The 12,482-nt window shown below is 35.2% G+C and overlaps 1 protein-coding gene across 1 annotated transcript in view; it reads left to right on the top strand.

Moving 5' to 3' along the window:
- LRRK2 (leucine rich repeat kinase 2) overlaps positions 1–12,482 on the top strand; it is a 62,654-nt gene that overhangs the window by 38,187 nt on the left and 11,985 nt on the right. Inside the window, exons 31-43 of the mRNA XM_057370045.1 lie at positions 575–793; positions 2,814–3,015; positions 3,627–3,715; positions 4,573–4,760; positions 5,678–5,832; positions 6,701–6,847; positions 7,003–7,194; positions 7,910–8,056; positions 8,390–8,490; positions 8,665–8,855; positions 9,547–9,707; positions 10,483–10,653; positions 12,357–12,457. Of these exons, the coding sequence (XP_057226028.1) occupies positions 575–793; positions 2,814–3,015; positions 3,627–3,715; positions 4,573–4,760; positions 5,678–5,832; positions 6,701–6,847; positions 7,003–7,194; positions 7,910–8,056; positions 8,390–8,490; positions 8,665–8,855; positions 9,547–9,707; positions 10,483–10,653; positions 12,357–12,457 (2,064 nt within the window). The remainder of the gene's footprint in view (positions 1–574; positions 794–2,813; positions 3,016–3,626; positions 3,716–4,572; positions 4,761–5,677; positions 5,833–6,700; positions 6,848–7,002; positions 7,195–7,909; positions 8,057–8,389; positions 8,491–8,664; positions 8,856–9,546; positions 9,708–10,482; positions 10,654–12,356; positions 12,458–12,482) is intronic.

Below are 12,482 nucleotides of genomic sequence, written 5' to 3'. Positions count from 1 at the left end.
TGTATTTCATTTTTGCTAAGATTTTATCTCCACTTAAGGAGTCATTCCATGGTGAGCAAGGATTATTTGTCTTTTTTTTTTTGTAGGTTGCTGAGCAATACTGGCCTATACACTCACATAAAGCATTTGTTTACTGATCCTGTTAATGGAACTTGTTTTCTTCACTCTTTCCACCTTGTGTAGTGATATAGGAGATGGATTTGTAATCAGTATTAGTATTAAGGAAGATAATTTCTGATGAGTTCTCCTTTGCTATGCAGTACTTACTGGTGTTTCACTGCTACACTGTTCCAATGACAGCTGGCAAAGAACCATTTCTTTTGGCTTTTCCCTTGTATTGGATATTCTTAATGAAAAGCATCCCTCTACTTTACTGCCAATAGTGTTAATCTGCAAAGAGTGAAATATAGATACACACTCCTTTTTAGAAAAAAAGCTGGTTTCTTCATATTTCTGTTTAGATATAGACTTCTCTCCAAATGTTTGACTATATTGCTCACATTTTATGTAAATATAAAACACTAAAATAAGCATTCACTATGGAGTTAATCAACAGTGTGGATCTCACTAACAGGCTCGAGCTTCAACATCCCCTGTCATTCTTGTTGGCACTCATTTGGATGTTTCTGATGAAATGCAACGGAAGGCCTGCATGAGTAAAATCACYAGAGAGCTGTTGAACAAGCGAGGCTTCCCAGCAATCCAGGATTACCATTTTGTGAATGCTACAGAAGAATCTGATTCCATTATCAGACTTCGGAAAATCATCATAAAGGAGAGTCTTCACTTCAAGGTGAGCTACATACTGTTTATAACGTTGAAAACATCCTAGTTTTAGTTAAGTGAATAAATTTTTAAACATTAATACATAATTAAATTCATTTTTGTGTGATCGCAAAGTCATCTTGCCTTCTGTAAAATGTTATCCACAGCAAAATAATGAAGGAAAATTACCAAGTAGGTTTTAATTTGATTTTCTACTAAAAAAATCAAGTTAGAAAAAAATCCCAGCCTGTTGTCAGGTGCTAGGGCCATAAATCAAATATTTAATTTAAAATTAACCWTTTTTTTCTTATAAAGAAAGTTAATTAAAATCTTAGTTTGTTGTGTGGCATCATGTAATTACAGTAAGTATTGCAAGATTTCAGGAGACACAAAATACAATTTTGTGGTTTCTGAAAACCAACTGATTTCCCATTTACTGATTTAGTTTTACATAGCATGAAACTATTTCTATAAAGAGGAAAGTGAATTAAAGCAGGAAAATAAGATCCTGTGRACTGAGTGATCCTGCCAGATTTGAATATCTGCACTTACAATTCTGTTGTCTCCAAAGTCATCCCAACTCATTCCCTACTCTCTCCTTAGCCACAGCATGAAGCTCTAAGTGTAAATGAAGAGACCAGCCCAGGCATGGAATTTATAGAAAGACAGGATCCAATCTGTAACAAAAAGAATATACTTTTTTACTTTCATTTATATAATATCAGTCATATATAGTGATATATATAGTGTCATAACACATTAAAGAGAAAAGGTGAAGCCCTCTGCTACCTAAGCAATGGCAGAACTTATACCAGAACTCAAATTTCTTTAGAATTACTGCTTGGAAGAAACAGCAGTTTATCCACATCTAAARTCTCTCTAACTTCATTCCACAGTGCAAGGAACAGCAAAGCATTGCTAAATGCAAGGAAGTGGCCCCTCCAAGGAAAATGGGTTAATTCTACTTCTCATACGTCCAGTAGGCATGAATAGAACTGGTGTTTGMATAGCTGCTTTTTGAAAAATCTTGTTCCTTTAACATACACTTCCYTTAAGAATATGATTGAAACTGATGTTTATACTACTTCTACACAGATGTAAGGTGGCCTGAAGGAAATGAGATAATTACCATCAATTATGTAGGCAGTTTGTGAAAGGAATGTTACAAGGTATCTGCTTAGAGGTTAAATAAAGTGAGTTAAATATTCAGTGTTGTCATCCAGTGCTCTGAAGTCTTTGAAATTACACAGGGTATTAATTTCATCTGCACAAGGTACCAATTAGATTTTTGACACATAAAAATATAATAGTGCATCAGTGAGAGAAAGATTACAGCTTAGAAGCCAGTTTGTAAATATTGGGAAAGTTGTTTCCCATKTCCTCAAAAAAGTTAGTAGCTCAGCACCTGTGGAGAAAGAAAAACCTGACTGGATACTAGGATTGCCAAATATCAAAGGCTGTCTCCAGGAAGGAACTTGGGCTCAGGAAACAGGCACAATGCGTCCARCTGTTTCCCCTAAGTGTCACTAATGTGCCTAAATTTATTTCATTCTCTKCTCTTGTCCACTGACTGCCAGCAGTGGAGACTTGAATCAAGCTGCTACCCTATTCCCCCCAGTTTACCTAAAGACATGGCTACAGATATTACATATTACCAGAGGGATAGTTTTGTTTATTAATTTGTCCATTGTTTTGCGTTAACTGGAGATACATGATATCATCTGCTCATACATGAATATTTTCCTTTTACTTTGAAAAAAAGCTTCCCTTTGAAATAATGACTTCTGAGAAGACCTCATTTWTTATTTTTTATGTACAAGTAATATGGAAATATTTTCTTCTCTGAGTAATTATTTCTAAAAAGACATTATAATTCTGAATGAATAATTAGTTACATCTACCTTTCAGAAGCCATGTTAGTCAACAAAAGAATGTTCGTGTTCCTTCTTTCTTCTACTACTGAGTGGACATGTACATATCTTGTTTTATTTTCTTCATTTCACACAAATAAATTAATACAGTTGAGATTATTTTTCCTAATTTTACAGATCAGAGATCAACCAGTGGTTGGTCAGCTAATTCCTGACAGCTACCTGGAGCTGGAAAAGAGAATTTTGCTGGAACGTAAAAATGTCCCAGTGGAATTTCCTGTGATCGATCAGAAACGCTTACTGGAGCTGGTCCAAGAAAGCCAGTTACAATTGGATGAAAATGAACTCCCTCACGCGATTCACTTTCTGAATGAATCAGGTAAAATTCTCAATGTGTGTTTGTTAGCACTTTGTTGCAAATCTGCAGCTGACAGATCTGTCCACATTTTTGAGTCCTTTCCAAGGTTGCCACAAAATGATGAGCTGAAGTGTCTAAGCTGGGTAACATTCGTTTCTTAAACCACATTGTGAGGAAGGGAATTCCATGACATGAAGGATCACTACTGTAACAGTTTGTATCTCTTGCTATCTCTTACCTTGAGAACATTGTCCTTCTGGTTAGACAGTAAAGTTGCTGAAGAAAGATACAATTGCTCCAATAGCTCCAGTAGAATAATGGTGACAGGAGTACATGTAATGGCTTTTCTCAGTGCAGTACTGACTTCSTAAGATTAAATAATAAACCACACAGAGCTTAGCAAAAAAGTAAGTCAGATTTAAAATCYAACAAAAAGTCTGCAAATAAAGGTAAAGCTGAACAAACCTTGCTTGCATTCTACTGTTCTGAGATATTGACATAAAAATAGCTGTATTTATTATTCAAATTGTTTATGCCAAGTCACATAAGAAAAACAGCCCAGAGTAAAGTGCTTACTTTGCTTAATATTGAGCTTAAGCAGTGCATTGCTAATTTCAGTATTCTTTGTGCAGGTGTTCTCCTTCATTTTCAAGACCCAGCACTACAACTRAGAGATCTGTATTTTGTAGATCCAAAGTGGCTGTGTAAAATCATGGCACAGGTCAGACTGATTTCTTATTGTGTACATATGCATGGTAAATTTTCCCCTGTCTAAAGCCACTATCACTTACCAGTGTTTCTTCTTCACCATTTCTGCATCATTTCACGATCTAGAATTTTTTCAGAGCCCACTTTTTTTTTGATCTGGCTGTTTCCTATCTCTCTCTGGGCAACTGATTGCCTCCGTTGCTTCTCTGTTTTTACACTGTAATGTCCARTATAATTTAAAGTGTAACAGACACGAGAATACATGTAGAATAGAAAAMCCCTATGTATGCAAGGCAATCCTGCAATACAACCTGTTGCCACAGGTTGAGATGAAAGCTGGAACTTTGGGTTAAAGGCTGTAAGAAGTGGAGAAGTGCCATTGTATGCTTGGTAAGGTGGCAGTGGAAAGTGATTGGATATGGAGTTGGAATGGGACAGCAGCAGACTGACWGCTTAAGTGAGATCATCATTGAAACGTTGATCTAGAACGCTCTCAAAATTTATTATATATATTCAGATGTTCTAAACTCTGAGGCTTCACCTTTCCTTCAGTGCAGGAAATRGGTTAGAAAAATTGTAAGTCTTTAAAACTGATAGGATTAAGAGTGAGAAAAGTCCTAGAAGATCACAACACACAGTGAAAGAGCCACTGAAGAATGATAGCGCACGAGTGACTTGAACAGGCTACATTTTGTCACTGCTGACTTCATGCTGGCAGGCATTGTTTGGTTACACTGAAGGGGTGTCTGTTTCCCTCCCTCCTTCCCTTAAATATTAGGCTTTAACAAAATTTTCAGGGAACAAAGTTCATCAGGAAAAGGCAATCTAATGAYGAATGTATATCTGAAATTATTTTACTTTTTTTTAAAGATTCTGATGGTGAAAGTRGAAGGCTGTTCTAAATATCCTAAGGGAATTGTAAAGCGTTCAGATGTGGAAAAATTCCTGCTAAAGAAGAGCAAGTTTCCAAAGATCTATATGTCACAATACTTCAAGCTTCTAGAAAAGTTTCAGATTGCTTTGCCATTAGGAGAGGACCAGCTGCTAATCCCAAGCAGGTAAGCAAAGAGTTAAACACACAAATGGCAGCCACAGAAATAGGTCAAAATAGAAACCTCCTGTGAGGMTAACTAGTTTCACTGATCATCAGAGCACTTTGATACATGAAAGCATGATCTACTCTACTCTGTGTACTACATTTTAGTAAATGCTTTCAGAAGAGACATGTTAAACTGATCTTGTAGCAGATGTTGGATCAGCATGGTGGGTAAATGGAAACTAAAAATGATAAAATATTTTATGAGGATATTTCTTTTAAAGTTACTGTGCTTCAAGACTACAACAAGGAGATTATAGTTTAGCTTCACACAGCAGTGTGCCARCATTACAGATATTTACTGCAATATCAAAGATAGCAACACATTTCTATAACCTATGTGCTTGAAGTGAGAACCACAGACAAGTTACACAGAGGCARTATCTCCTTGAAAAAGTCTAAATATTAAATGTGGTGACAAGAAAAGTGTTATGACTTTGAATATGGTATTTTTGTTTTATCTGAAGCAGTTTCTCTGCTTCTGTTACAGGTTTCCTTAATGTGTTCAGTAATGTTTATATTGCCAAACAGAGGGTGTTCATGGATGCACTGATTAAGGTTTCTATGTCCTTCAAAGCTCTGGCTTAGGAAGATTTTATCTGAATGTCTTCCTGCCTTATGAATGACTCCTTCCTCTCATATTTGCATTCAATATCTAATGATTRTTAGTGAGGTTCTGTTTGGTTTAAATTGCAGTCAGAACTTCACTTWGACACAAGCAAACAGAATAAACAAATACAATGTCTGTTACTTCCCTGTTGGTCTGAATCACKCATTCATTAAGAAAAAATGCATTTTAAATAAAAAATAAGAAATGTCATCAGTCAGCTCAGATACATTACATCATCAAATGMTGTCTTAATATTTTTATTCTTTCAGTTTGTCTGATCACAGACCTGTTATAGAGCTTCCCCACTGTGAAAATTCAGAAATTATCATCAGGCTTTATGAGATGCCATACTTTCCAATGGGATTTTGGTCCAGGCTGATCAACAGGTTGCTTGAGATATCTCCATACATGCTATCAGGAAGAGGTACAAATCTTTATCTTCAAAAGGAATACTGTACAAGTTTGCTTTGAATGCCAACACCTGCATATTAAAGCTTCAATCCTCAACATTGTTTTGCTTTAGTTAATTTCTGAACACTTCACCAATGTAAGAAGAAGATAGTGGTCATTTTTGTAACTTAGAATAATGCAGGAACRGATAGTGGCTGATCTTCACAGTGCTGTGCAAAAGAAGGTGAAGGTTGTAAGTGGTCCATTTATCTCATTCACATGCTAGAGACAGAGGAAATCCTTATGTTTATGCAATATTAGTATTTGCTTCCACAAAGAATACAGGAAGGGCGATGTCTTCCACACAGAAGTCTCAAAGCTTTTCTTTTATCCAAAGGAAGGGCTATGTTTTTATTTTTTTTCCAAGAATTCCATGCTTTCACATGCAAGTGCTCTAAAAATATCATCTGTAAATGCCTGCTGTTCTAGTATTCAAGTTTCTTCTGAGCATTAAATTCCAGTTGCATCCTGCTATTTYATGAGTGTGTGACAGGAAAAATTTAAATCACAGCTTTTTTACATATTTTGCCTGAGATATTCTATGCTTGAACCTGAATGTACCTAATTTCTGTAATGCCTACCTGCTGCATGAYTTACCATCTGATTAAATATTTATAGTTTGTGGCTATGCCTTATGCCTTACCTTACAAAGCTGACATACAGTTAGCTTTTGTGGGCCTATGCTGCCTRCAAGGTTGTAGCTTTTATTTTGTTTTTCACTTGGGTAAGTATAATCCTACAATCATAATTATATATTCAGAGTACCGTGAATTATTCTTGATATTTAAAAATTGACATTCATATTGGAGATCAGATTTTTAATCTAATTTTGTGTTTTCTAGAGCGAGCTCTTCGTCCTAACAGAATGTACTGGAGACAAGGCATCTACTTGAATTGGTCTCCTGAAGCTTATTGTCTAGTGGAGTCAGCGGTATTTGACAGCAATCCAGACAGTTTCTTGAAAATTACAGCACCTTCTTGCAGAAAAGGTTAATTATTYCTGAGCCTGAATTTTGCTCCAGGTTGATTGCAGCTTGGCATTTTGGTTTGTTGTGCTTTTGCCTTTGGAATGTAGAGTTTAACTTTGTAATTAACAGTATGGCAGATTGAGAGTCTGTAATTTCCCTCTTTTGGTTTCTTAAAGGGTGCATCCTTTTGGGGCAAGTTGTGGATCACATAGATTCTCTTATGGAAGAATGGTTTCCAGGTTTGTTGGAAATAGATGTATGTGGTGAAGGGGAAACACTGTTGAAGAAATGGGCTCTGTACAGCTTTCAAGATGGWGAAGAACACCAAAAAATATTACTTGATGACTTACTTAGGAAGGCTGAAGAAGGTACGTATTTATGCCATTTGAGGTATGTAGAGGTACACTTGTATATCAATATTGCATATTTACTATGCAACATCTTCTTTATAACATTTGTGTACTTCATGTTATTTAGGTGTTTTATTTCCATAAGAAATAATTACAGTATAAATCAAAAGCAACTTGTTTTTCTTATGTAAGAGCTGTCAAGTATATATAAGTACAGAATATGAGAAGATTGCATATACTCTGTAGTCATATAAAAACAAGTGATAGTGGAAAGAATAATTTTGTCGTAATATTGATAATGCAGCTTCAAACTTGGAACTGAATTCAGCACATAGTAAAACTAATACRTGATCTTTTGGTTGGATCATGTAGCAGAGTAATCTAAAAGACAATATTCAATATGGCATTCTATATACTAACAATGTTTTTTCATTTTACAGACAGAAAAATGATCTCTTGGTTAGTTTGTTGTTACATAGTGGCAATTTTTTCACATTTGATTGRTACATATATAGAACCTTGAAAATACTTAAACATGTAAGATCAAAGAATCTGAATGGCAAACCTAATTGTTGTGTATGTCTTTGTGCATATATATAAAAACACATGTATTAATCTAATTTTAGGCACATTGATCTTATGTATTTTCAGAGATCCTCATGCCTTTCATTGCTTGTTGAATGACGCTTCTATTTTTTAATTTTTTTTTAATTTTCTCATTTGTTTTGCTTAGGTGACCTTTTGGTAAATCCAGATCAACCAAGGCAGACCATTCCAATTGCTCAGATTGCTCCTGATCTGATATTGGCTGATTTGCCTAGAAATATTATGTTGAACAATGATGACTTGGAATTTGATGAAGCTCCTGAATTTCTCTTGGGTAAGTACTATTTGTAGGGTGGGTTTTTCTTATAGAGATTATTTAAACAATTCTATTGAAGTCACTTCTGCAACATATAAAAAGCATTTTAGAGATTTCTTTTCTGAAGAAATGTATTATTTTAAGGTATTCTGAATTTCAGATTACTGAGTTTTGAATTTTCCATTAACTTGTGCACTAGGACACTGATTTTATGTGTTTAGTTTACTGATCATRGAATAGGTAATCCATACATTTTTTAAATTTAACCCTTTCATTTTTTTTTCTTTTTTTTTGAGAAATGATTGTTATCCCTTTGTTTATATTGGTCTTTTCAATTTTATTGTTCAAAAGGTGAYGGTGGSTTTGGATCTGTGTACCGTGCATCCTAYGGTGGAGAAGAGGTTGCTGTAAAGATTTTCAATAAACATACTTCCCTCAGGCTCCTGAGACAAGTAAGAAATACTGCCCTTTTTTCTGTAGTGCTGCCCTTGGAATACCAGCCCTAGAGAAGAGCTTTAAAAGTTTAAATAAATTGCAAATCTTCACTCCAAAACATTCCTCAGTTTACTTCAGATGTAGAGTGATTATGCTATTTGCATTATTTTGTCTGATTTTACCATTTACAGGAGCTTGCAGTGCTTTGTCACCTCCACCACCCCAGTTTGGTRTCTTTGCTGGCTGCTGCAATCCGTCCCCGGATGCTGGTGATGGAATTAGCCCTCAAAGGATCTCTTGAYCGTTTGCTTCAACAAGACAATGCAAGTTTAACCAGAACACTTCAGCACAGGATAGCTCTACATGTGGCTGATGGCTTAAGGTAAATGTGACTTCTGCACTGCCATGAAAACAGGATATAGCTTCAAATACAATATGCAGTAAATGAAAAGCTTCTGTTCTCTCACATCCCAAGCAGAATATTTCCTGTGTCTTTGCCAGAAAAATGCTTGTGTTTTCATGGTTGATGAGCTGAAACCTAACATGTACTTTTGTTACCTGTTTTTTTTCCAGCTAATGAGTGATGCTCATATTAGAAGAGAAATTGCAAGACTCTGGGTGCAATTTCTGTGTGGGTGTTGATCTTGTACTGAAATGTCAAAGTAATTAATTTAGTGCATTTCTTTAGTTCTGAAAGTCCATGATGGACCAGRGGAGCTATTGCAGTGTGACTTTAAAATGACAAAACCTGCAGGGGGGCTTGGGATCAAAGAAGCTTAAGGTTCTAAGATGCATTTTGCAAACTATCAGTGACTCTTTGTATAAAACTTGATACTAAAATACTGCAATGTGAATAGTAAACAGTAAGTAGTAAATAGTAAATAGTATTTCAGAACAATTCTGAAGTTATTATCCAGAAAGGCTGTATCATGTTGGTGATGTTTAACATTTTTAACATAATATTTCATGTTTGAAAGCACAATTTACTGTTGTGGGAATAATGCACTCAGTGTGTAAACATAGATGCATCCCTGACTTATGAATGCTTTCAATAAATATTTTTTGCTTACTAGGTACCTGCATTCAGCAATGATCATCTACCGTGATTTAAAGCCTCACAATGTGYTGCTCTTTACCTTATATCCCAATTCAGCTGTTATTGCAAAAATAGCTGACTATGGCATTGCCCAGTATTGTTGCCGAATGGGAATAAAAACTTCTGAAGGCACACCAGGTATGGAAATATGCTTTGACTTAAAGTCCATTATGCCCAATAATAGCTAATATATTTTTATGTAGTCTGAAAGAAGTCACTCAAATCTATATTCTAGTCAAAATCACAAAAAGGAGTCTTAATCTATTACAAGTTGTGATGCCTCTTGGCCTTTCCTCCTGTTCATGTTTTAACACCTTTTAGAAGAATCAAGGAGTATTTTAAAGGTTTTAAAATAATTCATTATAATTTTTTGCTGTCTTGTTTTAATATGATTATTGTGATATTGAAATTACGCTGCTAAAATTTGTTGTTTTAATTTTTAGTAATATGTACAAGGTTCTTAATTTTTTTAAGGCAATAAATACCTGCACTGTTCCTGGACTTTAGAGAGAACATATTAGCATCCATTATAAAGCATTGAATAATTCAATCACTTTGAAAAGTATYTTTAGGTCTTTTAAATTGTGCTTCAGTGTGACTTCAATGTTAAATGGTAGACCTTGAATAAAGACTGCAGACTTGCCCCTGATTTTCAGCATTCATTGATAAAGTAATTACTGTATATTAAATGGTGCAGGAGTTCTGTAACTGATGTATTATCCCCTTCCTTTGTACTTACYGCTGATATTTTTGGAGATCTGCCAAATACAGGCTATTGCCAGCCCAGAAATAGTTTGGTGTTTTTGCTTGCACTTCCTGTGCCATTTTTATCAATAATTGTTTACTTTTAAAAGTATAAAAATGGCTTCATCTTGATAKGAAGCATAACTACTAATGAATGATTTATTTTTAGGATTTCGAGCTCCAGAGGTTGCCAGAGGAAATGTTATTTACAATCAGCAAGCTGATGTTTATTCATTTGGCTTGCTGCTTTATGACATTTTAACAGGAGGAGATAGAATAATGGAAGGCTTGAAGTTTCCAAATGAATTTGATGAACTAGCAATACAAGGAAAGTTACCAGGTATGACTTGTTTCTAAAAGTTTTAACAGTTGTCCTACCTCTTCCAAAAATTGGACCCCTTATGGGTTATGTTGTATCTTACAGTGATCAGGGAAAGAGACTAAATAATAGCAATTTTTAGAAGCTTCTCCTAATTTCATATGATCTTGAAATAGTGAGGAATAGACATATATTCAGAATCACATTGATTATCGTTCCACTGTAATTTCAATTTAGAAAGMATTTAGGTGTTTCACTTTGTAAAGAAAGRGAGGGTATGTATACTTGGAACTTCRTCCAGGGCCAGCTAAAAGGGGTGTTGCTGAAGGTTCTTTCTAGTACGTGTCTGGAGTCAACTGTGATACTTAATGACTGTGATAACGCACGTCGTGCATGAAAATAAAGACAATTCTAATTCTGTTCTTTGATTGAGATATATTACATTAAAATAYTCATTATTGAGAAGCTGTATGTCTTTAAATCTTTTTTAAAACCCTTGAATACTTAGAAAAATGTAACATTCTTCATATTCCAACTGCATTACAATACATAATTGTTGGCTGCTGGAAGATGGAACATACTATCAGGCTGGACATGATGTAATCATCTGGACAATGTAACTCAGTGTTAGACAACTCCTGCCAAAGTGTCAAGAGCTGTTGAATTTTTATTGCACTACAAGCTTCATGYTGGTGTTCTTATTTATGTTTCATTCCATCTGGGAAAGAGCAGCATCACTTAATCTGACATGACTTCTCCATTATGAGAGACAGAGAGTTCATGCATTTACTGCTCCTTCAGGAGACCAGTGCAGTTCTAAGCTTAGTTCCCACTCTCTTCTGAAGGGGATATCCCAGGAACTGATAACTGAGTGTTTCTTGAGGGCAGCTGTATTGACTGTATTAGGAGCCCTAYAAAATAATTGAAGTGTAAGTTTCTGGAGATAGTACAGTTCCTTCCACCTATGCACATGCTCATCWTTTATTTATTTCCACCAAAAGAGGGGCTGGCTGACCTGACAAGTAAACAGTGCCTGTCATTTGCTCCACTGAGTATGTTCATATACAGGTATTCATCACTGATGTTRCCTCTAAGGCAGGACTGGAATATGTGCTGTGGATTATGATGAACTAAAAGGAAATGCAATACAGACACCATTATTTATGAGTGATTTGTTCTTAGAGATTTCAGCACCTGTAATCATAAGATACATTTTCTAAGCAGTGAGTGGGAATTTAAACTTCCATATCTTGTAAATACTATATGGAGTCATTTGTCTAATTGCTATATGTTTTGTTGGAAATTCATCTGTATTCCATCTACTCTGCTTAAAYACWRAAGTATAAATGTGGTGAATAGTGTTCAYAGGAATTTGAAAGATTATTGACTGAAGTGACATACACTTGAATGGTCAGCATTAATCAAAACACAGCCCACATATATCTGCAATTCAGTCCCAGACTAGGGACATTAAAGAAAAGATAAAGGAAAATCCATTTGCTTTAACTGCTCTTAATTAAAAGGATTCTGGTTATAGCATTTCACGCTCTAGCATTTAATGGCAGATGAGCAATTCCAAGCTGTTCATGCTGACATTTTACCTAAGAATGTGGTATTTCTTACAGCAGCTTGGTAAGAAATTAGATGAATTCTTAAAATAAGAAGAAGGTTACTCAGAACTATGGTAAATGCTGGTTAAGAAGTTATCTAATTTTACATTCTAGATCCTGTCAAAGAATATGGGTGTGCCCCCTGGCCTGAAGTTGAAAATTTAATTAAAAAGTGTTTGAAGGAAAACCCTCAGGAACGGCCAACATCTTGCCAGGTATTAGTTAATGGGTTGTTTTTGG

The sequence above is a fragment of the Malurus melanocephalus genome, unplaced genomic scaffold, assembly GCF_030028575.1.
Source record: "Malurus melanocephalus ecotype Western Australia unplaced genomic scaffold, MMel_1.1 scaffold_118, whole genome shotgun sequence".
NCBI classification, from domain to species: domain Eukaryota; kingdom Metazoa; phylum Chordata; class Aves; order Passeriformes; family Maluridae; genus Malurus; species Malurus melanocephalus.
Note: the sequence above shows the minus strand (reverse complement) of the source record. Positions and strands in the feature narration are given on the sequence as shown.